Source organism: Diceros bicornis, chromosome 32, assembly GCF_020826845.1.
Source record: "Diceros bicornis minor isolate mBicDic1 chromosome 32, mDicBic1.mat.cur, whole genome shotgun sequence".
Lineage (NCBI taxonomy): Eukaryota > Metazoa > Chordata > Mammalia > Perissodactyla > Rhinocerotidae > Diceros > Diceros bicornis.
In genome coordinates, this window is record NC_080771.1 from 33,399,440 (window position 1) to 33,423,977 (window position 24,538).

The following is a 24,538-nucleotide window of genomic DNA, read 5'->3' on the forward strand; positions in this document are numbered from 1 at the left end:
ACTTGAACAAGAGATAGAGACCCATCCAGTAACCTTGGGAAGATGGGATTTTCCTGGGTGAAGGGGTGCGGTTGGGCATTCAGTTCAAAGTCACGAGCAGGCATTGAACTGGGCCCTTCACCTCACCTCGTTTAAACTTCAGTCCTTCACTGCCCCCGGGGGGGGTGGTTATTCTTATTCGTTATTCTGCTCTAACTTGTAAGAAACGAGGCTGAGAAAGTGGGCGGTCTGTCGAGGATTCCCGGAAGTCAGCGGCGGAGGGAGAACTGACCCGGAGTGGGTTGACTTCCAAGTGTCTGAGCTAATCCCTCAGTCTATGGAAATCCTTCCCACCCTCCCGCCGCATTCTCTCCGCTGCCTGACTTGGCCCCAAGACCCACGGAGGAGGGTGAAGCCCCAGGCTGCAGTGAACTGCTCTCAGCTGTGGGGCTCGTGCCCGGGTACCAAAGATGCCCTCCCCCAGGCGGGGCTCAGCAGAGGGACCCTCTGAGCAATAACAGCTCTTACAGACAGCACTGCTGCTAGTCCACCCAGTGGCTTTGTGGGGTTTGGAAGGGGTGCCCATCCTCTGCCGTGAGCATCCGCAAACCTGCAACCGCGTGATGGGTGCCCAAGCCTGCGTGGCAGCCCTGCTGGATTCTAGCAGGGTCACTCAGGGCCAGGTCATTCTCATGTGACCTTCGTGACCACCTGCAAGGTGTGTATTATTGTCCCGCTTTTGGAGATGAGAGAGGCCGAGGCTGAGACGGTCAGATACTTGGCGCCAGGTCCCAAGGAAGAGAACAAGATGTCAACCAGTGGCCTGGGTGCTCAGCCCACACTGAAACGCTTCCCACAGGAGGGTGTGCTGCAAGGGCGTCTCCTCCCGAGCCGGGCCAAGAGCACACTCGCTGTGATCAGGCGTCCTCCTGCCAGCCCCGGCCAGGAGCCCTTGCTGTTGTGCAACTGGCCTCTCGCAGCCCGGGCGTCGCCACCCCTTCTCTCCCTCCTCTCATTCCTTAGGCCCTGCTCTGCATCACCTCCTTGGGAGTCTTTGCTGAGCCTCCCGGGTAGGCTGACATGGGCCGCTTTGTGCCCCAACTGGGTCCTGCATGCAGTGACTCTGTGACACACGTCATGTGGCTTGCTCCTGCTCGTCCAGGTCCAGAGCTCTTGGAGGGCAGGACCACGTCTCACTCATCTCTCTCCCAGCATCTAGCCCGATGCAGACACAGAGTAGGCCCTCAACACAGGATTATCGAATCAGTGAATGATCAAATGGATGAGGTTTAGTCTGCCTTCCTAAAGGGGCTGAGGGCTTCGGAGGAGGGGCCTGAGAATCCTATTTGCCCTCATCAGCTCCGAGCCTGGCAGTAGGGCATGGTCAAAACAAGTCCGTGTGTCAATGAATGAGTCCCTGCATGCAGGCAAGGCAGCATGATGGTTAGGCATGCAGGTTCTGGCATCAGACTCCAGGGACACAACTTTCAGCTATCCATCTTCTTTTAGCTGTGTGACTGTGGTCGACTTACTCAACCACTCTGTGTTTCTGATTCCAGGTCAGGTTCCCCAGAAGCAGAGCCTGAGACGAGACTCAGGAGCAGGTGGTTTGTTAAGGATGTCTTCCAGTAGAAAGTGGTGAGGGAGTGGGGGGAACAGGAGAGGCAAGGGTGTGGTTTCAGGCCGAGTCCCAGGCTCAGCCTGGCCGGCAGGGAGCTCCGGAGGGTGAGCTAGACCTGAGTCGTCCCTCCCGGGGGTGAGGAGCTGGGCTTGCTGCCTTGAGCTCAGCCAGTCCTGGTCGAGGGAAGCCCTGGGGGTAAGGACATTTCCAGGCTCTTAGGTCTCACGCTGCCAGGTCTGGCCTCCCAAGATCCACAGGTGCTGGATGTTAGAAGGGGGAGCCCAAAACGGGGACAAGGGATCCCTGGGAATCTGGTTGGAGGACCCCATCGTCTGCTACAGTTCCCTCTTCTGTGAAATGTGGTGCTGACAGCAAGTAAGGTGTGCATCACGAGGATTAAGTGAGGGCCAGACGTGGAGCGCAGAGCCTGGCACCAAGTCAGCAGCACCTTTCGCTAGTGTGATTACCCTGCTGCCAGCAACCTCTCTCGTCTCTGCAGGCTCTCAATAAACATCTGTGGAATGAATGAGCCAGCTTTCCTACCGGTTAAACCGGGTGCACAGTGGCCGCCCCTCCACCGCCCAAACTGGTTATCAGAAGTCTCTTTGTGTCCAGGCTGGCTGGTACAAGTGGAGCGAGACCCGAAGCGAGGAGGAAGCTGGCTACTGCGGGTGCAGCTGTGGCCTCTGGTCCCACCCTCTTGGAGCGCCCTGTCTTCCCACGGGGGCCCTTGGTGCTTCAAGGCCATTGTCCCCGTGTCTTGCCTCCCTTCAGTCTCACCATGGCCAAGGTGCTCAGTTGCCTCTGGCTACGGCTCTCTTATTAGTTTATCAATTCAGCAAAATTTTAAGCACCTACTAAGTGCCAGGTACTCTTCTAGGTATTAGGAACAAAGCAGGAAGGATACAAATTCCCTGCTTGCCCTCATGGAGCTGACAGTCAGTCCACTTCAGGGACTGATGGTAAATATAAATAAATCCATGATGTCAGTCAATAAAAGCTACAGAGAAAAATAAATCAGGAGGGGGGATGAAGGGTGACAGAGGTGGGGTGCTATTTCTTTTACTTTTTTAACTTTTTATTTTGAAATAATTACAGATTCACAGGAAGCTACAAAGATTGTACAGAGAGTCCCTGTGTACCTTTCACTCAGGTTCCCCCAGTGGCTACATCTTACATAACTACAGTCATGTCCCCCAGTGGTCACATCTTACTTAACGACCGCCATGTCCCCCAGTGATCACATCTTACATAACTACGGTGCCACGTCCCCCAGTGGTCACGTCTTATATAACTACAGCCATGTCCCCCAGTGGTCACGTCTTATATAACTACAGCCATGTCCCCCAGTGGTCACATCTTATATAACTACAGTACCATATCAAAGCCAGGGAATTGGCATGCTTTAGTGTGAGTGTGTGGTTTCTGTGTCGTTTGATCGCATGTATAGATTCACGTAAGCACCTCCTCCATCAAGAGGCAGAACTGTCCAACATCACCTAGATCTCCTTCTCACTACCTTCATAGTCACACCCACTCTCCTCCCCACACCATCCCTAACCCCCGCCGACCACGATCTGGCCTCCATCTCGATGATTTTATCATGTCAAGAATGTTATACAATATGTGACCTTTCCAGATTTGCATATATTCTACACCAGATTCTCCAAGTCTATGTGTGTGCTCTCCCTCTCCCCCCACTCCCTTCTTCACCCCTAAAAACTTCAGGGTACACATCCAAAAAGGGATGTTCTTTTACAGAACAAGAGCGCAATGGTCCAAACAAGGAAATCCACGTCAATGTAATACTACCATTTACAAATCCACCAATTGTTCCCAATGTCCCTTCTGGCAAAAGATATAACCTTTGATACAGGTTTCCAGGACCATTTTCCAGGTCCAGGATCTGATACAGGATCACAAGTTGCATTCGGTTGTTATGACTCTCTAATCTCCTTTAATCTGGAACATTCCACGGCCTTTCCTCATTGTTCTTGACATTGACATTTTTGAAGAATACCAGATGCTTGTTTCCTAGGATGCCCCTCATGTGGGTGTGATGTCAGCAGTCCAGCAGGGTCACCCCAGGAGTGAAGCTGTGTTCTCCTCGGTGCATTACATCCGGGGCCACACGATGTCCTTTGTCCCATCACTGGTCATGTAACGCTGATCGTTAAGGTGGGACTGCCAGGTTTCTCCACTGTTAAGTGACTTTTCCCTTTGCAATTAATAAGTATCGTGTGGGGACATGTTTTAAGACTGTGAAAATATCTTGTTTCTCATTCAACTTCCATCTGCTTTTTTAAAAAAACATTTAACAGAAGTTTTTATTGAAGCAAAATTTACCTACAGAAAAGTTCACAAAGTGCCAGTTCCCCTCAAGGGACAATCACAAAACGAACACCCTGCAGGGCAGCATTCGGATGCCGTAATGGGGTTGCTCAGAGAAGGCTTCCCTGCCCAGAGGACTCTCAGGGCTAGGCCTGAAGCGGGGGCGGGCTGGGCCCTCTGAGTAGCTGCTGGGAGAACACGCCTGGCCTGGTGGAGGGACCTGTGAAATTCAAAGGCCTGGAGGCTGGCCTGAGCTCTGGAGGCTAGAGGGGTTGGGGGGTGCTGGGCAGGAGGAGGGGGGCTGACAGATGGGCCAGATGATGCAGGGCCTTGTGGGCCCGTGTAAAGGGTCTGATGTTATTGCAGATGCCAGGGTGAGGTCCCAGGGCTCCTCCAGGAGACCCCAGGAGCTCCCCAGGAAGAAGGGGAGCAGGGAATTGAGACAGGGAAGGAGCCCAGACAGGGTTCTCCCAGCAGTTACCCCTGCGAGCAACTGGACCCTGATCCTATTGGAGTGCCCTGGGAAACAGTGTAGACTACACCTCAGGGCTGTCCCCCACAGGGGTGAGGAAAGCTGGGGTATTTCTCCATCAACTCTGGTCAGTCATTATAAAATGCATGGGGTTGGGGGCATTAACGCTGACATTTCTGGCCCAGGGCCTTCACGCAAACACCGGCAGGTGTTCGCAGTAAGCAGCCTTCACTTAAATGTGAGTGCACATAGCATCTGCCATGGGGAGCCATGCGGCTCTGCGCAAGGGAGGGGCCTGCTCTGATGGGCATCTTTGCAGGGCCACTCAGCTGCACAGAGGATTGACTGCAGGGGGAGCGGAATGGCAGCGGGGAGACCACCACCTCTCCATCTCCTTGCTTGGAGGGCTTCCAAGCCCCTTCTGAATTTCTCCACCCAGGGAATTGAGTCCGGGACAGGCTGTACCAAACCAGGGGCAAAGAAGGTCCCCCTATTCTAGCAGCGACTTCACTGAGAACTAACCCCGTCCTTTTAGGCGCAATCTACATGGGAACCCCAGGGCCCCACAAGCTTTCACAGGGAGGAACTGGAAAATTTGCACTCTTTATATTATATCAAAAAGCCAACAGAAATCGTACATTTAACTTCCGATCAGGCTTCCCAGTTTAACTACATATAAACTCATTCTTCTCCATTGAACAAATACATCTTCAGGGCCTTCTTTTATTGAAATAAAATTCACGTAACATAAAATTCACCATTCGAACCATTTTAAAGTGTGTGATTCAGGGGGTTTTGGTATAGTCATGAAGTCCTACAGCCATCCCCTCTATCTGATTTCAGAACATTATCATCACCCCAAAAAGAAACTCCTTATCTCCAATTTTCCCTCTCCCCTAGCCCCTGGCACTACTCATCTGCTTTCTGCCTCTCTGGATCTGCCTGTTCTGGACAGTTCCTGTGAGTGGAACCATACAATTTGTGCCCTTTTGTGTCTGGCTGCCTTCACTTAGCATAGCATTTCCGAGGTTCATCCACGTTGTAGCATGAATCAGTACTTCACTCCTTTTTATGGCTGAATAATATTCCATTGCACGGATAGACCCCATTCTGTTTATCCATTCATTGCTGCCGGACATTTGGGTTGTTTGCACTGAGAGCCTTCTTTTAACTCGTAAATGTAATAAAGTGCCCTGGCTCTGTGGAAACCATGGGCACAGTGGGGATCCCCTTGCAGGACATCTCACTTGGTCCAGGGATCAGGAGAGGCCTCTCAGAAGAAGAGACAATTCAGACAAAACCTGAAGGGTGAGCAGGAGCTAGTGGGCTAACAGCTGGGGTGAGGGGGCCAGTGGGGCACGTTCCAGGCAGAGAAGACAGCCCAGGCAAAGGCTGGAGGGGAGAGTGCACGCACCTGGGCCCTTTGAGAAGGAAAGGGCTTTGGAATGGCCAGAACGGGGAGGTGGGGAGAGAGGCAGGGGCCAGGGCTTGGTGGCCCTGCTGTGGCGTGTAAGGGTCTGGACTTTAACAGAGGAGAAGGGGGTAGCCAGGGGGCGACACAAGCAGGTGTGCATCTCAGAACAGTGCTGGGATGGGAGGAGGGGGACTAGCCGTGCTGGGACTGAGGGGTGTCCCAGGACGCCAGGACTTTCAGCTAAAACTGGGACCATCCCAGCCAGACTGGGACAGCTGGTCACCTCCAAGTGACCATGGGGAGCACAAACTGGCGAGTTTGAATATGGAAGGCCTTGGGCCTCTGTGCTTTGGACTGGGATTCTCTTGATTCTGGGCAACAGGTCTGGATGCTTTTTAATTTATTAAAATGAGAGTAGGTTTTGAAAGGGAGTCAAATGTCCAACTATATGACATTCTGGAAAAGACACAGCTATAGAGATAGTAAAAGGATCGGTGGTTGCCAGGGATTCGGGGCAAGGGAGGGTGGAGCACAGGGGATTTTTAGGGCAGTGAAACCACTCTGTATGATACTGTAACAGTAGACACATAACATTATGCATTTGTCAAAACCCACAGCATATACAACACCAAGAGGGAACCCTCATGTAAATTATGGACTTTACATATGGTGATCTTCTCCTTTAGCCATACCACCACCTTCTAGAAGGTTCCATAACTCCCCCCTCCCCCACGATCATTCCTTCCTCTTCTGAAAATCTTTTGGTAAATAGGTTTATTCATGTGCCAGGTCCAAACAATTGTTGGTGGCTACTTAAAGTGTGACAAGAAGAAGGATTCCTGAGCCTGTCTCAGCCAAAGGGGAAATGTCACCCCATGAGTGAATGGTGATGTCTGCCACAGGTGTAGGAGGAGGGAGCTGTGGCATCTGTGCTCTGTATTTCCCTCTTGGGATTTAGCAATTCCCAAGGCACATTCATTTGGTACCTGGTGTCATGTTCCACAGGGCTGTGCCTTCTCTCCTGGGGGAATTGAGCTCCTCGGAAGCCCAGAGGTACCCACAGCTGTAGGAAGTGCTCAGCTGATGTTTCTCCATCGTTTGGTAAACAGTGACTATGGCAGAAGTGACAATGAGAGTATGACATGGACAGTGCTTGGAAACAGGCTGCGTGTGTGACCATAGTTTTGGTGTAAATGTACGAACTGTTTCGCATAAGTGGGTCTCACTACGGTGACACAAGGTACACACATTTTCACCCAGGGCCTTCTCTCTGTGTGGAATACTATCCCCCCAAAATCCACAGGGCTCACTTCTTGCCTTATTCAAGTCTCTGGTCACATGTCACCTCTCCTGACTGCTCTAGCTACGAGAGCCCCACTCACTCTGCAGTCCCCCTCCTGCTTACTTCTTCACAGCATTGCTCACTCTGCTAGTGTCCTGGGGCTGCCACAACAAATGACCACAAACTGGGGGGCTTGAAACAACAGAAATCTATTCTGTCACAGTCTAGAGGTCCACAGCCAAAAGTCCAAAATCAAGGTGTTAGCAGGGCCAGGCTCCCTCTGGAGGCTCTGGGAGTGAATCCTTCCTTACCTCTTACAGCTTCTGGTGGCTCCAGGGGCTCCTGGGCTTGTGGCCGGATCACTCCACTCTCTGCCTCCATCCTCACGCGGCCTCTCCCTGTGTCTGCGTCTCTGCTCTTCTGCCTCTTATAAGGACACTAGTCACTGGGTTTAGGGCCCACCCAGTTAATCCAGGATGATCTCTTCTTCAGATCCTTAACTTAATGACGTTGTCAAAGATTCTTTTTCCAAATTCTTATTAGGACGTGGGCATATGTTTTTTGGGGGCCATTACTCAACCCACTACATTCATGCCTGACATTACACATTGATTTGTTTGTAGCCTATGGCACCCATTGGGAGATAAGATGCAAGAAAGTAGGGATAGTCTGTTGTGTTCAGGGGTCTGTCCCCAATGACATATAGCAGGTGCTTAAAAATATTTGCTGAATGAATGAAAGTGGTTTTACCTCCCTAAACTCCAATTTCTTCATCTATAAAATGATTATATTATTGCCTGGCCAGTGCATAGCCATTAAAAAACAAATAAATTGAATTAAGCGTTTATGTAAAGAGCCAAAACTTCATACTAAGTCCTAAAACTAAAAAATATGTACAAAATATGCCCTTTGTATACTGTACCCCTTCTGAAAAGGATGTCTTCAAATGCCAACCCTATAATTTGCGCGTGAGGTTTATTACCAAATAAATTTCAGGTGCTTTGGGATTGCATCAAGGCTTCCCAACAGAATATATTGTTGGGAAATAATTTATGGGTAATGAAATGACACCACTTTCCCATAGAGAGTGAATGGGAGTTGAAAGTGTGACTTCATTGTTCAAGGTGCCCAGAACAGATATTTCCAGAAAGGCTGGATGCCTTTGGCAGAGTCCCGCCCTTGAGTCTCACTGCTGGCCAGCACTGAGATGATCAGGAGCACCCTCAGAGCTGCAAACCTCAGAAAGTCTCCCAGCAGACTGTCTTCTCTGACTCGATTCCTTGAGAGTAGACTCTAGAATTTGGCAAGCTGAGGCAGAAAAATACTCTTGAAGGGAATACTCTTGAAGTCAGTGGTGATGACTACACAATCCAAACCAAGTGGCAGAGCTGAGAAAGGAGGTTGAAAACAAATACAAATAGCAGGTGTAATTCTGGGGGAAAGTGGAGGATACACAATAAAAAAAAGACTCAAAAAATAAGATTTTGGGTGATTAAATTACTAAGAATATGAAAAGAAGTAAAGGTTAGAAAAAGAAAAAGGAAAATCACAAAATTCCTTTACATCTATAAAAGGAAATCAAAAGAGATGGTATAAATACTTGTCTTTTTTCTGAAATGCTTTCAGATAGTTCCTGCTAGAATTTTCAATAGGATGTTTAGTCCAAAATCAAAGCAAGGGCCGGCCCCGTGGCTTAGCGGTTAAGTGCCCGCACTCTGCTGCTGGTGGCCCGGGTTCGGATCCCGGGCGTGCACCGACGCACCACTTCTCTGGCCACGCTGAGGCCGTGTCCCACATACAGCAACTAGATGGATGTGCAGCTATGACACTATCTACTGGGGCTTTGGGGGAAAAAATAAATAAATAAAATCTTTAAAAAAAAAATCAAAGTAAAAGATGACAGCAAATAGCAGAGTATTTGCCTCAAAATGCATGGAAATAAAATATGAATGAGAATGATGGAAGTCAGTCTAATGGTAACAACTATAACCATGTAGACACAATAAATTTCCTAATTATAAGGCAAATCTCAAATAGATTAAAAACAAATTTCACTGATCTGCTCTTTATGAGAGAGAACACATTGAATAAATATTTGGGGGCATTTACTATGTGTCAGGAACATTATTGACCATGACAGACACTGAGCAGACACACAATGATGAAGACGGATGAGTTCTCTGCTCTCACAGAGCTTATAGTCTGGTAGAAAAATGAAATAAGACAGCTAAAAATAACATAGCATGTATAGAACACACAGACTTGAACCACGGGGAAGAAACAGCGGCAATATTAACTCTACAAAGTGGAATTTAAGGAATATGTTTTAATGAGATACAGATGGCATTAAACAATTACAAGAGTTATAATGAACAGGTAAGTCATATGCACTACCCAACAGAGAAGCATAATACAAAAAGCAAAAATTCAGACATACAAGGAAAACATGGACAGGAAAGCAATTAGACTGGGAAATTTTTAACTGTTCATTATCTTCCTGTGCCAGATCAAGTAGTTAAAAATAAGGATGTGAACAATGTAACTAGAAAGTTAGAATAAATAGATACAGAACTAATTTACAAAGAAGAGTACAGCTTACCAATACCCTTACAAAGAACAATTTACCAACTTTTCTAGTGCCATTGAAATATTTACAAAAATTGCGTACAAACCAGGCACAAAGTCTCAATAAATTAGGAAAATCTAGTAGACGTATGCAGGCTACATTTTCTGTTCATGATGCAATGAAAACAAAAATTAAACAAAATTAAGCCTGAGGGTACCCATTCAGCTGCTTCCAGTCACATAGCTGATCTCTTTAACTGCTTTCTCTGTAGTCCACTCCATTTTTTTTTCATCCCAACAGATGGCTGAGTGTTCCACTATATCCACTACCCAGAGTTTCCTTCCTGACTGCCCTAGGCATTCTTAAACCTGATCCATGAATTCTAGCCTTGACATCTCTGAGCTGGAGCAGAGGCCACGGTGATGGCATCCAAGAGGCTGGGACTTCAAGGGAAAGGCATTTGACCAACACCTCACTCCCTGCTCATGGAGGCTGCACCGCCCGGAGAAACAATGCTCGATTAACACACTTGGAAAAGCAGGAAGTTCTATGCCAACAAGGCATTCTTCCTCCCTGGATCCAATACTATCTCAAAATCACGGAATGCCAGTTGGAGAGGACCTGAGAAATAACTGAGCTGAGTTCCCATGTATTCTTTTATATTAATAACAGAATTTCCTGAGGGCTTCCTCTGTCAGGTGCCACTAGGTACTCTACCTCTGCAAACATGAGCTCAGATCCGTGCAACAGCACTGTGGGGTGAGCTCCGGATCTCTCCCCTTTGGTCCTTCAGACCCACTCTCCACTCTCTCCCCTTCTCCTTCGGATTCTCAGACCAGGAGTCCGCATCCGTGGCTTCCGTTCCGTTTCCCTCCACTGGAGCCCTCAGCTCCACACAGCTACCTTCTCCAGGAAACTGCTCCCTTCTCTAGCCCTCCAGGCATTGGATGGTAGTAATTTCTTGCTGTTGCTAATCTTAGGCAACTGCAATCCCTCTGGTTTCTCTACACCCTGCCCACACCTTTGTAAATAGTCTGTTTATCAAACTCTCTCCAGTCTCTCTCTCTGTCATCTGTTTCCTGCTGGGACCCTGACTCATATAGGAAGGTAGTATCATCCCCATTTTGTGGATAAGTAAACTGAGGTGGAGAGAGGTGAAGCAAGTTGCCCAAGGTCATGCATTTGGAAGGCACATGCCTGGGATTCAAATCTGGACTAACCTGCACAGAGCTTTGCTTTTTCCGTTCTTCCTGGGTCTTGGTTGAAACTGGCGGAACCGGGCAGCATGATGTTGGTAGCCTCTCTTGTTTCAGTAAAGGGGAAGAGGCAGGAGAAACAAGAAGGCCACTAGAACTGCCCGTGTGGCTGAAGGCGGCTGGGGTGGCCACCCCCTGGGGAGCAGATGAGGTAAGGGGCAAATATTTGCTCAAAAGGGGCAGCACAATTTAATGGACAAATACACATGCCGTGTCCTATAGTCCTTAAGTAACCCCACTCTATAGATGAGGAAACTGAGGCACAGAGGAGGGGCACAGCCTTCCCCAAAGCCACCTCCCTACTAGGTGGTGGGTCTTGTTCTGGATTCCAGTCCCGTCTGAAGCCAAAGCCCTTACACTTTTCAATAAACCCACATGGGGGCTGGGAACCATCTACACTGCACATCCACTCACATACTTTGGGAGCCATTTGCGCCCAGCAACTTCCCTGTGATGATGGTGATGATGATGATGATGATGATGATGATAGTGATGATGATAATGGTGATGATGGTGATGATGATGATGGTGATGATGGTGATGATGGTGATGATGATGATGATGGTGATGGTAATGATGGTGATGATGGTGATGATGATGGTGATGATGATGGTGATGATGGTGATGATGGTGATCACACCACCAACCTACGCTATGCCAAGCCCTGCCCCACCCCTTTCTATGCAACACTGTCCATTGAATCCTCTTGATTTCACTATGAAGGAGGTGCTCTCATGATGGCCATTTTACAGATCAGTAAACTAAGGCTCTGAAAATTTAAGAAACTGACCCAAGGTCCCACGATTAGCAATCAAAGGATCCCATTCTGCAGATGACGATAAAGCGCTCAGAAATTATTCAAGACCACACAGAGCCCAAAGGCAGTGGGGTCCTCAAAATCTCCTCCTGCTCCTGGGATTCACTCCCAGGGCCCTGCCTGGAGGTGAGGTCTTAGCCTTCTTCTCCTTCAATTGCAGACTAGAGCACCCAGGCTCAGAGAGGTCACGTGGCTCGTCCAGAACCACACAGCAGCGGTAGGAATCTGACTCATCTCGGGTTCACTGTGCTCCCAGCGCCTTAGGGTTGACAACACAGAGCTCCCCAGGAGATTGGGTGCTTGTAAAAGTCCAGCTTCCCGGCCCACTCTAGAGCCAACGACTCAAGGTAGGGAGGGCTCTGGGAATCTGCATTTTAAACAAGCGTTTGCTCGTCCACCTTCCCCACCACCATCCCTCCAGGTGATTTCTGTGATCTGGCAAGTTTGGGAAACAGCCCAAGCTCTGAGGCTCCGCGGCAGTTCCCCGGGTCTTCCTGGGCCGCCGCTGCGCCCAAGGGCGGGAGACTCCCGGGCGAGCTCGCAGTGAGGGGAGGGGCCAGGTGCGCCCAGTGCCGCCCGATGCGCAGCCCCGCCCCGAGGGCGGGGCCTCACCTGCGGCGGGCAGGTAGGCGGCTACCTGGTAACCTGGGCCTGGCCCGGGAGGCTTGGGCGCGCGCAGCCAGCCCCGGTCTCGCCGGGGACCAAGGGACGCAGGTAGGGGCGGCCGCGGTGGCTCGGGCGGCTGGGCAAGGGGCCTCTGCCCGCTCACCATGGTCGAGAAACGCTTCTCCAAGTTCCTGCAGAAACTCTCCTTCTCGGGCGCGGGCCGCCAGTACGAGCCGCTGGAGAGGGGCGAGTTGGAAACCTTGGTGAGTCTGGGCGACCGGGCGCGTGGCGTGCGACCTGACCCCCCACCCTACCGCAGTCCACCCCCAGGATCCCATCCGCGCGCTGCAGGCTGCGCTCCGCCACCTCGCCCTCCTCCCCCAGGCTCTAGAAGGAAGCCGTCTTCGTAGCAACGCCAGCGCGCGTTTCTGCCCTGGGCCGGGCGCTGCCATTTAACCCTCATACGCCAGCCCATTTTGCGGATATGAAACTGAGGCCGAGACAAGTTAAATATGTCCTTTAAGGGGCGCACAGCTACCAAATGACCTAGCTAGGAACTTAATCTAGGTTTCTCTGACTCCAGAGAATTTAAATTTCTTGGGTCTCCACACCCAGGTTGCTATGTGAATTTTTAAAGTTACTTGAATTGGAAAAAAAAATTAAAGCGATATAAAAACAAAAACAAACTGTTGTGCAAGTGTTTTAGGAATTATAGTGGCAATAATGGGGGAAATCAAGGTGAGAACAGCCAGGCCTCCCAGCATCGCTGCCCTAGTCTCCAGTGCACTTTTTAAAAACCACTTGGATTTGTGTGTCGACTTTGCGACCTCCAGGGGATCCTCTAGGATAAACCAACAGGATTCTTGGGCAAGGGAGTTTTTACCAGTGGACAAACTGACAGAGCTGTCCCAAAAGAGCCCTTCCACTTGCAGAAGCCAGGGGTGAACGTGGGATGACAGATGACCCAAACTTTCTCCTTTGCTTTGTAAGCAGAACTCACTCTATGATGCAAAAGCAGAGATCACTGGATTCCTGCAGAAGCATGTCCGGGTCATTCCACTTTTTCTTTTAGGCTTCATCAGTCATTCAAAAATAAAATTCCTAAATAGTCCCCTGGACATGGTGGTAGGAGTACAGACCTGCAATGGCCCTTGACCGGTGAAGGGAAACCTCATGGTTAAATTTACTTTTTACTGAAAAAGATCAGCTGGGAAACCTTGATTTAAAACATTTAATTTTCCTCCCAAAGAATGACAACAGTCGAAACAGTTTGGTTGTATGTTTCTTAAATATTTGTGCATTTAAAAAATAGTATTTTATAAGTAGATGTTAACATGAGAGTTCTGGCACTAGGGTGGTAGACCCCAGGGCCGTGTAACTAGCAGTTCTCAAATGATCTCTAGTTTTCTGAAGCGACATGTGTGTTACACAGGGATTGGGTATAGAGTTTGAGTATTTTGCCAAGATCCATTTCGCTCCTTATATGCCGTGCAGTGTGTTCTGTTAAAGGAGTTTGAAGTTAGTTTGCCAACACGGCTACCTTTTCTACATTACTTTCTCTATTTTTTTCCTTCCATCTTTTGATTTTTGCATCAAGCTGGGTATCTGTCACACGCTACTGATGTGCAGTTGGTGACAATCAGATTTTATAGGATGTCCAGGTTCGCCAGGTATCCAGGTGTGCCAGGTATGGGGGTGAAGTAACGTGTAGAGATGCTGGGGTGAATTTGATCTCAGCACCAAAGTGGACTTCATCCCCCCCAAGCTTTTCAGAGGGGCCCTCAAGGGTGGGGCATGTCTTCAACTGTCTGTAGGTATGCGGGGGCTGGGGGCGGCTTACGCGGGGGCTGGGGGCGGGGCTTACGCACCTGGTGGTGGACTGAGGTTTGTCAGCAGGACCCTGAGGGGGTGTGGGATGACTTGGCAGTGGGGAGTGACGGGAGGCGGGACCAGGCAGCCACGGCAAAGGCCGGCAGAAAAACAAAGGGTCCCGTCTCTGAAGGCGGCCTTGTGCAAACCCAGGAAATGACAATTAAGGAAAAGCGGAGTGTGGCGGAAGGCCGCAGGCGAGGCCACCTGTTTCCTGCCAGCTCAGCAACACCTCCTTTGCCCTCACACTTAACATCCTCTGATTTGAACTCTTTTTTCTCAAGAAAAATTGAAAAGGAAGCAAAGTTTGCTTACAGTGGTCATTTCCACAGTGGTCACAACTCTCTTTTACGAGCGCTTGCTGTATGCAATGTCCTGGGTAGCCCCGAACTCCCCACCACTTGGCCGAGTCACCCCAGTTATAGTATTAATTATTATTGAGAGCTTACGTGTCTCCTCTGCGTCTCTGCATGCTGAGATGTCGCGCTCACAGGTGGGGCCAGGTGGGGCCTGGCACTAAGGATGCAGCCGTGTACAAAACAAAGTTCACGCGGGAGGCGCACGGCCGACAGGGACACCTTGATGTTTAGTTTAAGATCCAGCGGTCTCAGGTGTGGTGGAGAATAAAAAAGCAGAGTGACTGGGCGGGGGACAGGTGGTTGAGACGGGAGCAGGGAGCACCCAGAGTTAAAACATCGGAGGCTGAATCTGAGCAGTTCTCATGGCTCCGATGACGGCTCGTTCTTGCTGCATTTCCAGCGTAATGAAAAGAAAGGTATTTGCAAGATCCCCTTAAATTAATTACTGGAAAAAACCTTCTCTCTGCCGACCTGAATGTGGGGTCCAGAGAACATTGGACAGGAAATTCCTGCTTCCTGGATGACTGGGTATCGACTCTGGGGAAGTTATCTCTCATCTCCTCACCAAGACATGCTGGGCTCCACCCTGCGCTGCCTTCCCTGTTGGTGAACAGATAGATTCATCTTCCCGGGGCTCTGCAGGGTGAAGACGGGGTTCCAACAGACTCGTGTAGCGCTCACCCGTTCATTCAGCCCAGAGTCACGGAATACCTACTGTGTGTCAGGCCGATGCTGCATGCCAAGAGTGGGGTGGAGAAAAAGATGCGCACACTGCCTGCCCTGGTGGTCCCCCATCCTGGAGGGCAGAGATGGATCCCAAACTGCAGGTCACAGTTGACTGTTTAATGACAGATCTGTAACAGCTGGGAGGGGGAAGGGACGTGTGAGATTCACAGGAGTGGCAAAGATTAGGAGGAGTGCACTGGGTGAAGGGCAGAGGTTAATGCAGAGTTCTAGGCAGAAGGGAGTAAGGTGCAGGGGTTGCCAGGAGAAGGATGGGGCTGCAGAGGGTACTGCATGGAACTTTTTGGGTCATGGTGAAGAATTAGGGCTTTATCCAGAGCTACAAAACCACCGAAGGGTTTTAAGTCAGGGCATGAGAGTCATTCATTTAGTTAATGCCAAACATTAGGAATGCAGTAAACAGAACAGACACAATCAGATTTGTGTTTTTAAGAGATCACACTTGGGTTGCAGGAAGAGAATGTATGAGAGGGCATTCTGAGGCTTATACACACACACACACGCACACAAATCCTTAACCGAGGCTTGCACACACACACGTTGTTAGTGTTTCTCAAAATTTAGCAATACATGACAGCGTCTTGAAGAAATGTGTTGCAACCCTCCAGTGTTGTTTTACATCATTTGTATCAAAATGTGACAAATAAGTATATGCATAAAACTTGCAATAAACATAGCTGTGTGCTTATAACTCAACTCAATAAAACAGAACTAAGTTTATAATAAAATCATAGAGTACAAATGTAGCAACTCTATTTTGATGTGACTGGTGATGTTTTATTAAATCTCAACCAGTGATGTGGAATGGTTGTATTAGTTGTCTACTGCAGTATAACAAATTACTCCAAAATGTGGTGGCTTAAAACAATAAATATTTCTCATCTCCCAGTGTCTGTGGGTCAGGAATCTGGGTGTGGCTCAGCGGGTGCTCCTGGCTGAAGGTCTCTCCTGAGGTTGCAGTCCACCTGGTGGCCGGGCTGTGGTCTCATCCGAAGGTTCTCAGGGTGGACGGGGGAAGGAATCTGCTCCCAAGCTCACTCCCATGGTTGTCTGCAGGCTTCTGACCCTGGCTATATGGGCCTCTCCACGAGGCTGCCTCATGGCTGAACAACTGGCTTCCCCAAGGGGCACCGACGAAAGACCGGAAGCCACAGTCTCTTTATAACCCCATCTTGGAAGGGAGGTCTCACCACTTCTGCTCAGTTCTGTTCATTAGAAGTGAGTCTAGGTCTAGCACGTGCTGGGCAGGGGGACAGATTACACAGGGTGTGACTACAGGGGCAGGGATGATTGGGATATCTTAAAGGCTGCCTACCGCAATAGAGGAAAGAAATAGTTCCTTAAATGAGATCATGTGCGTAAAAAACAGAACCACACCTGGCATATAATCTCCAGAGTTATCTGTTTTTGTTAGTGTTTTCATTCATCTTGCGTTCTAGTGTTTATTTAGACTTTCAATTTTGATTTTGATAATGCTCATGCTGAGAATGTCTAATGACATGTATGTGTACAAGTGGCACGTAAATATGTCAAGAACTTGTTTGCTAGTTTAGGATAACCAGCCTCCTACTTCACCACCACTGCCGGCAGGCAGCCTGTGGGTGCCAGCTCTAAAGGCCGTCCTATGATAACTGCAGAAATGCCTCGGTCACTCGAAGATAAGGGGAGCGCTGGACGTTGTGGAGAGGCTGTTTCTTCGCTTTGTGTTGATCGCCATACTTGGTGCTCGTCAGTGGTGGCAAGTGGCTGTGTACAGAGACTGGACTCGTGTAAGGCCCCCACTTGCAAGGTGGCTACACTCAATGGTTCGACATTTTAAAGTTGACTCGCCAATACCACAACTGTGTGCTGAGTGACGACTGGAGTCCCCGCCGTGTTTCTCTCCACAGGGAACTTTCATCCCTGCTGTGCGCCATGAGATTGTTGTCACAGATGCAAATATGGGCACTAGTGTCACAGCACAGCACTTTATTGGCCAGCCAGGAGGTCTCTATTAATTAGCCAAATCACTAAAACACATATTCAAAGTTTGGAAGTTCTTAGAAAACTTGTGGGCCCTTGAGGATATGTCTGGAGGTGCCGTCCTAGAAACCCTGCCTCAGATCCCAATGTTATGAGCCTTGTTATTAAGGGTCCCGGATCCTGAATCCCCAGAGCTCCTATAGGGGAGGGAACTAGAAGGCGTATAGATGGCTGTCTTCTCCCCATGTCTTCCCCTGGTCTTCTCTCTGTGTGTGTCTGCATCCAGATTTCCTTTTCTTATAAGCACATCAGTCATATTGGATTAGGGCCATCCTAATGACCTCATTTTAACCTAATCACCTCTTTAAAGGCCCTATCTCAAAATGCAGTCACATTCCGAGGCACTGGGGGTTGGGGCTTCAACATATGAATTTGGGGGGGCACAATTCAGCCCATAACACTATGTTCCTTGTAGAAAATATGTTGAAGGGTATTTTGAGGGAGGGAGAACTATGGACCACAATGGGAAAATATGTAATGTTTATTAACCCCACCCGTCTGCCCCAAGTCCCTGGTAGGAAATGGATGGATCGTGTTCTCCCGGCTCCGCCACCTTCCCGGTGACCTTCCCATTGGTAGGGAACGGAGCCCAGCAGAGCACGTGTTTGGCCCAATTTGAAACTCAAGCACATGACAGGGAGACGAGCTCGTAATTCATGATTCTGGAGTCCCCGGGGAAAGGGAGACTTGAAACATCTAGAAGAAAGGCAGGCACTACACATAATCATTCTTCATATTTCAAACCATTGAAAGGAAATGACCGTGTTGGTTAGGTCTGGTTATTTTACAGCTGACCCCAGGACCACCCCCATGTACTTCTCAGGGTCCTCCTGTCTTTGCCTCTCCAGTGAGATTGAATTGGGGGGCCCTTGTGGATATGGGAGCAAGAAGATTGGCCTGGAAGAACACGCCTAACCAAGAGATCTTGGTTTAGGGCGTGGGTTAGGACCAGAAGCCCAGAGTTCGAGCCTGAGGTCCATCACTTACTGGCAATGTGAATTTAGGCAAATTTCCTTCATCTCTCCACATCTACACATCTTTGTCTGAAAGTGGGGATGTTCCCTTTCTGACTTCTAGGTTCCTCATCAATGCCTTTCCCTGGCTTTTTGCGAAGATTAGATTAGGTAACATATGTAAATATTCAGCACAGTTCTTCGCACATGAGAGTGCCTTCTCTCCGTGAGTGTATTAATAAAAAGAGAATAAACGAAAGAATGTGTTTAAAACTGTGCAATGCTTAGTTCAAAAATGGATCATAATTTTTATTAAAACTCTTTGCACAATGGCTTGTTCAAAAAGCGACAATAATTTTTATCAGGAATGCATCACTGCCTTGTTCTCTGACCTTGGGTTGCGTGCTCGGCCCTGTGCCCGGGGAAGAGCTCCGTGGTGGGGCCAGGACTGGCTGCGTGATTTGTGGGGCCCCTTTCTCAAAAAATGACTAAGAATATCAAGATGGCGATTGCAGGGCATTGCACGCAGCCCGCGCCCTCAGAAGGCCGCCTGTGGAGCTGGCCCTGGTGGGGGTCACAGTCATGAGGTCAGCAGTCGGAGATGCCAGCTTGCCAGTTCTTGCCCTTTAGATTCCTCCTTTTCAGCCTCCACACAGACCATTCTTCACAAATAATCCTGCTAGTGAGCACATAATTACAAACTGAGCTAAGCCCCAGGAAGGAAAGCAGCGCATGTAAGAAAGGAGTTGGACACAGGCTGGGTATGGAGGTGTGGTGGGGATGCTCCTGCCGCGATCTGGGGAGACTTCCTGGAGGAGGTGGCAGGACTTGAAGAACTGAGACTTGCACTCAAGCTACACTGCTCCTGTATTTGTTGTTTTTATTCTTTATGTCAGCCACATTTTATGCTCGCCCTGGGGCATGGCCTCTCTCCTCTGGTCTGGGAAGTACCTGTCCCCCAGGGGAATTCTACAGATAGCTAGTCTCATTCAGCAGTGCCTTGTCTCTACTTTCTGAAGTCACCTCACTGTAGCTGCCCCTTGCTCTGTACCTCCCTCCCCCAAACACCAGCACATTGAAATTACAGTGAGTTTCGCCTTCATTGACCACTGAATTATGCTAATATTAGTTGCTATTTTTCTGCTATCTTTTATGAACCAGGAACTATACATATTTTTCTTTCCTTCCCTGGCTCTTTTTCCTTTCTTCTTTTTTCTTTCTAAACTTGTCTTAATTGTTTTCATAAACCACAATAAAAATTTGCACAATAAGCAACTCCTCCTTCACTGCCCCACTTCTTTCCTCCCCCTTTCCTCCTTGATGGGGAGTGGAGGGAGGTACTCTTCCCTTCTAATCAGTTCACAGTGATCACATTACTGTTCGGGTGTTCCTGGCCCCTTTTCTATGCATTTCTAGAGAGGCTGTGGTTAAGATCCCTGGAGTCTGCAATCCAGGCTACTTAGATGCAAATTCTAGTTCTGCCACATGCCGGTAGTGGGACCTTGGGCAAATTCCGTAATTTTTTCCATGCCTGTTTTCTCTCCTGTACAATGCGGTAGGAACTGTGCACACACCAGAGGTCTGCTGTGGAGTGGAATGACTCAACATGCATAAAGCATTTAAGGCAGCACTTGGTCACGGTAATTATGATTTATATACAACGACATAAGCACCTTTTAGATTTTTTTGCATACATAGGATCATACTGCGCACACCATCTGCAACCCCCCCACCTCCCCATATCCCTGCAGTATGTGCAGATAGAGAACATTCTCCTTTAACCAGTGTGGAGGCATTTTTATTTAACCCACTCCCTACTGTTGGGCATTTAAGTGCTTTCCTTTTTTTAGTTTTTAGAACCATGTTCCAATGAACATCTCTGGATGCACCACGTTATTTTGAATCCTTACAAAAGTCCCTGCAGAAATCTGAGGCTTAGAAAGTGGAGTAACCTGCCCAGGGCCACACGGCTCTCCCGGGAGCTCAGACCCAGGTCTGCCTGAGTTCTCTCTGCTCCTACTGGCCGGGTTTCTCTTCTGTAGAGTGACTGATTTCCCCGTTGTAGTTAATAAGTGTTTTGTGGAAAGACCTGTTGAGGCTGTGTCAGTAGCCGGTCTCTCATACCATCTTGCTCTTGAGTTTCGGCATCCGCTGGTGACCCTCACCTGTGTCAGTTACTCTCACACTGTTTGTAGATTCTCTGATTCCATCATCCCTCCCTGGTTTATTACTCGGTGTTCTGGTGGAAGGAAGAGCTGCCTCTTCCCCCTTCATTTAGTCGTTTATTCATTCCTATATCATCAGGAACTCAGGAATTCCCATTTTATTAAGTGTGTTAAAATTTGTTACCAGCGTTTTTTCTTTTGCTGCTCGGACTGTCAGATTTGGCTCGTAGGAGTCCCTTCACGGTGACTTCTGTGTCCTCCAGACATTTTCCCCCTCATTCTTTGAGCACTTCCCTGCTTTCTGGCATAACAAGAAATTCCAGGCTCATTTGGTACCTTCCCCGCCCCAGCCCTGGAATCAGCCATTTCTCCCAGGATTCCTGGCTCTTTTTACTGGAAGAATGTACTTAGAAATCAAGGTCTGGTGTGAGGTGTGCTCATGCTGCGGGGTATTATGGCTCCTGGGCCCTCTCAGAGGAGGGGTGTGTGTGTATGGGGTTACATCCATATTTAGTTTTATATATGTAAAACCATAGATTCCAGTCTAATAACTACCCCAGGGTCGGCGCCAGCTCTTTCTGTGTTTGTACCCCACCCCCCGCCACCAACGGTGAGAGCCACAGTCCATCATCCTCGGTATATTTACTCATTGCATAATCTCCCTGTGTGTAACCACGCTTCTCACCTCACCAACGACCTGTCGGCCCCTGCCACACTGGCCACCAACTAGCTCGGCCATCTCCTCACCTGGTCCCCGACTGCACTGGCCGCCCCCGAACAAGATAAGTCCCCTGTGCATCTCATTTTGTCCTATTGATAGTTCTTTGCTGTCTGGGGTCCCCCCGCCATCACACACACACACAGATCACAGACACTACCTAGATAAGACATCAGGGAGTGGAAACCATCTCTAAAGCCGCCCTGACCTGGGGCTGGAATTGCAGCGCCCCGTCTCAGCAGTCCTCCGTGTGGGTGTCATCATTCCCATTTTACGGAGGAGAAAACGGAGACTCAGAGAAGTCAAGGGGCTTACTGAGCGTCACCCGGCTGGTAGCTGGGAACTAGAATTAGAGCCCAGATCAGGGAGACAGGGGCCTGGGGTTGCTCCCTCCACCCCATTTGCTGCATTTAGGGGTTTCCCGCCTAATACTAAAGAATATTGGGCAGGCCCTCTTGAATTCCTTTGCAATGCTCTTGCTCGGAATCTGAGCCTCCTGTTGCTCTGTGCTCCCTAACCCTAACCCGGCCTCCTCTCGGCTCCCTCTGCTCACAGCCTTTGCCCACACTGTGTCCCTGCCTGCGGAGCTTATCCTCTCTCATCTCCTCCCCAGTTAACATCTGCATCCCTTTCCGCAGGAAGCCCCCCACCCCTGCACTGGCTCTGCCCCAAGCTTGGTCAGAACTGGGTTTTTCCCCCTTTGAATCAGCAATTCTTACTCGTGATTCAAGATTCAAAAAGGTACAAAAGGATGTCTCACGGCCTCTGTCTTCAGCCACCCGGTGCCCAGCCCCAGAGGCAACCCCAACTCCCCATTTCTGTGGATTCTGCTGGAGGTGTGCCTTGCACATTCAAGCCTATTCTCCTTTTTGTTATACACAGGCTAACGTATTACTCACAATATTGCGCACCTATTTTTTTTCCATCTCAATCTATTGTTAGCGGTACTACCATTTGGGAAAACTGTTTGGCAGTGTCTACTGCAACTAAAGGCACGTGCACCTGTGACCCAGCAGTTCTGCCTCTGGGCGTGTACCCAGGAGACATGAGGGTTTCGATCTGCTAAAAGACCTGCACATGGATGTTCATAGCAGTGTTGTGTATAACAGGCCAAACTGGACGCAACGTAAATGCCCGACCACACGCAAAGAGTTAAGTGAACTGTGGCACATCCATGCAATGGGATACTTGAAATATACACAGCAGCAAAAGAGAAGGACTTACAATTGTTAATCCACATTGTTCGTGGAACAACCTGGATGAATCTCTCTAAGATGATGTTGAGTAAGAGAAGCCAGATGCAAGAGTACGTCTGTCTGATTTCACTTATCTGGGGTTCCTAAACAGGTAGAATAAATCCATGGTGATAGAAGTCCATATGTTGGTCATCTTTCGAGGGCTATCAATTGGAGAGGGTACAAGAGAGGCTTCTGGAAGCTGGAGAGGTGCTACACTGCATCTGGGTGGGGTTACCCAGGTGTATACATGTGTAAAAATGCCTCCAGGTACACACTTATGATTTGTGCCCACAACTGTCTGTAGGTTATACTTCAATGTATATTTAATGTTTTCCATGCAGGTAAATTAAAAACTTTCATAATCTTATTTTAATGGCAGCATAGTGTTTCATGTTATGGCGGTACCATAAGTAATTTAACTGGTCCTTTGTTAGTGAACTTGTGGGTTGTTTCCAACAGTTAGCTGTTATAACAATATTGCAATGAGTGACTGAACAGATACCATTCTGCAGTAAGTAAATCTGAAAAAAAATTGCTAGAACTGATCTATGTTAAACTTCGATGCTGCCAAATTTCCCTCCATGATGGCTTGTCCCAATTCACCTCCCCCAGCCATATATGAGAGGCTCTCCCAGCATTGCATGTCACAAACTTCTTGAACTGTACCTATCCGATAGGTGAAGGCTGGTACACTGAAGTCGTTTTAATGTGCACCTCTGATTTTAAGTGAGTTTGATTATCTTTTCATCTTTCAAAGTTATTTATCATTCCTTTTCTGTGAACTCTTAGTTTATATCCTTCGCCTGTTTTATAAAAACATGAATTGGTAGTCCTTTCCCTTCTTCAGAGGTAAGAGCTCTTCATTTATTTGGGGAATTATTCTTTTTTGTGTGTGTGTGTGAAGAAGATTAGCCCTGAGCTAACACCTGTTGCCTATCCTCCTCTTTTTGCTGAGGAAGATTGGCCCTGGGCTAACATCCATGCCTATCTTCCTCTACTTTATGTGGGACGCCACAACAGCATGGCTTGACAAGCAGTGCGTTGGTCTGTGCCTGGGATCTGAACCTGCGAACCCCCCACTGCCGAAGCGTAGCGCACAAACTTAACCACTACGCCACCAGGCCGGCCCCTGGGGAATTATTCTTCATCGTTGTTATAACCTGCAGATATTTTCCCAGTGTGGTTTTTATCTTTGAGCTCAGCGTGCTGTGCTCCTTGCAGTAGACAATCTCATTTTTATGTGGTGAATCCATCAGTCTTTTCCTTTGTGGCATCTGGCTTTGTCTTACACTCAGAAAGTCCTTTCTCACTCTGAGATTTTTAAAAAAACTGTAGTCCATAGTTTCTTCTAGTACTTCTATGGTTTCTTTTTTTCCTATTAGTCCTGATTATTCTTTGAAATAAACTTGCTTGTGTAATTTCTCGATTTGGGGCAGGGACTGTGTCTGCTTTCCCGAGGCACCAGGCATAGTTTCCTGCACGTAGGAAGAAGGTGGGGGAGGGATGAGTGGACCAACAAAGGATGGTTTGGTGAGAGGAGATTGTGCAGGGAGTTGGGCCAGCAGCACTGGCTGCCACACGGGGCATTTGCTGAACCACCACCAAGAGCAGCAGCGTAGAGAGAAGAAGCACCGTGCTCTGTAACCCGTGACTGTGCCTTCTGACTGCTGCCCCCTTGGCTGTCTGTGCATGATGGTTGTCCATACCTGCCTCTCCCCCTCCCTCCAGTCCTGGCATGGCCCCCAGCACCTGGGGGCATTGAGACCCTCCAGGTAGCTCAGCATCCTCCGGTGCCCATCCTCCCTCCCTCCCCCCCACAAACATTTTTGAGCATCTTCTACTTGCCTTACTCTGCTGGGCACTGGGGTGTGAGTTGGATAAGACCAGCCGGTGCCCGAGAGGCTCATGGTCCAGTGCTGGAGGTGGACAAGAGGTCAGCAGTGTGCTGAGCATAGGGAGGACTGGGAGTCTAGGAGCTCAGAGACTGGGTTCCTTCCCGGGGCCAATGGTGGAGGGGGCGTCAGTGTCCTGTGGCTGCTGTAGCAAATGACCACGTACTTGGCAGCTTAAAACCATACAAATTTATTCTCTTACAGTTCTGGAAGTCAGAAGTCTGACACCAATTT

The 24,538-nt window shown here is 48.9% G+C and overlaps 1 protein-coding gene across 4 annotated transcripts in view; it reads left to right on the forward strand.

Moving 5' to 3' along the window:
- Positions 1–12,404: 12,404 nt before the first annotated feature.
- ATP2C2 (ATPase secretory pathway Ca2+ transporting 2) overlaps positions 12,405–24,538 on the forward strand; it is a 70,201-nt gene continuing 58,067 nt past the window's right edge. For 3 of the 4 annotated variants that reach the window (XR_009216455.1, XM_058528385.1, XM_058528383.1), the window contains exon 1: positions 12,405–12,607. Coding sequence is in view for 3 of the 4 variants with exons in the window: in XM_058528385.1 (XP_058384368.1) it covers positions 12,509–12,607 (99 nt within the window). In the remaining variant the exon portion in view is untranslated. The remainder of the gene's footprint in view (positions 12,608–24,538) is intronic. The other variant, XM_058528384.1, reaches the window with a different exon arrangement.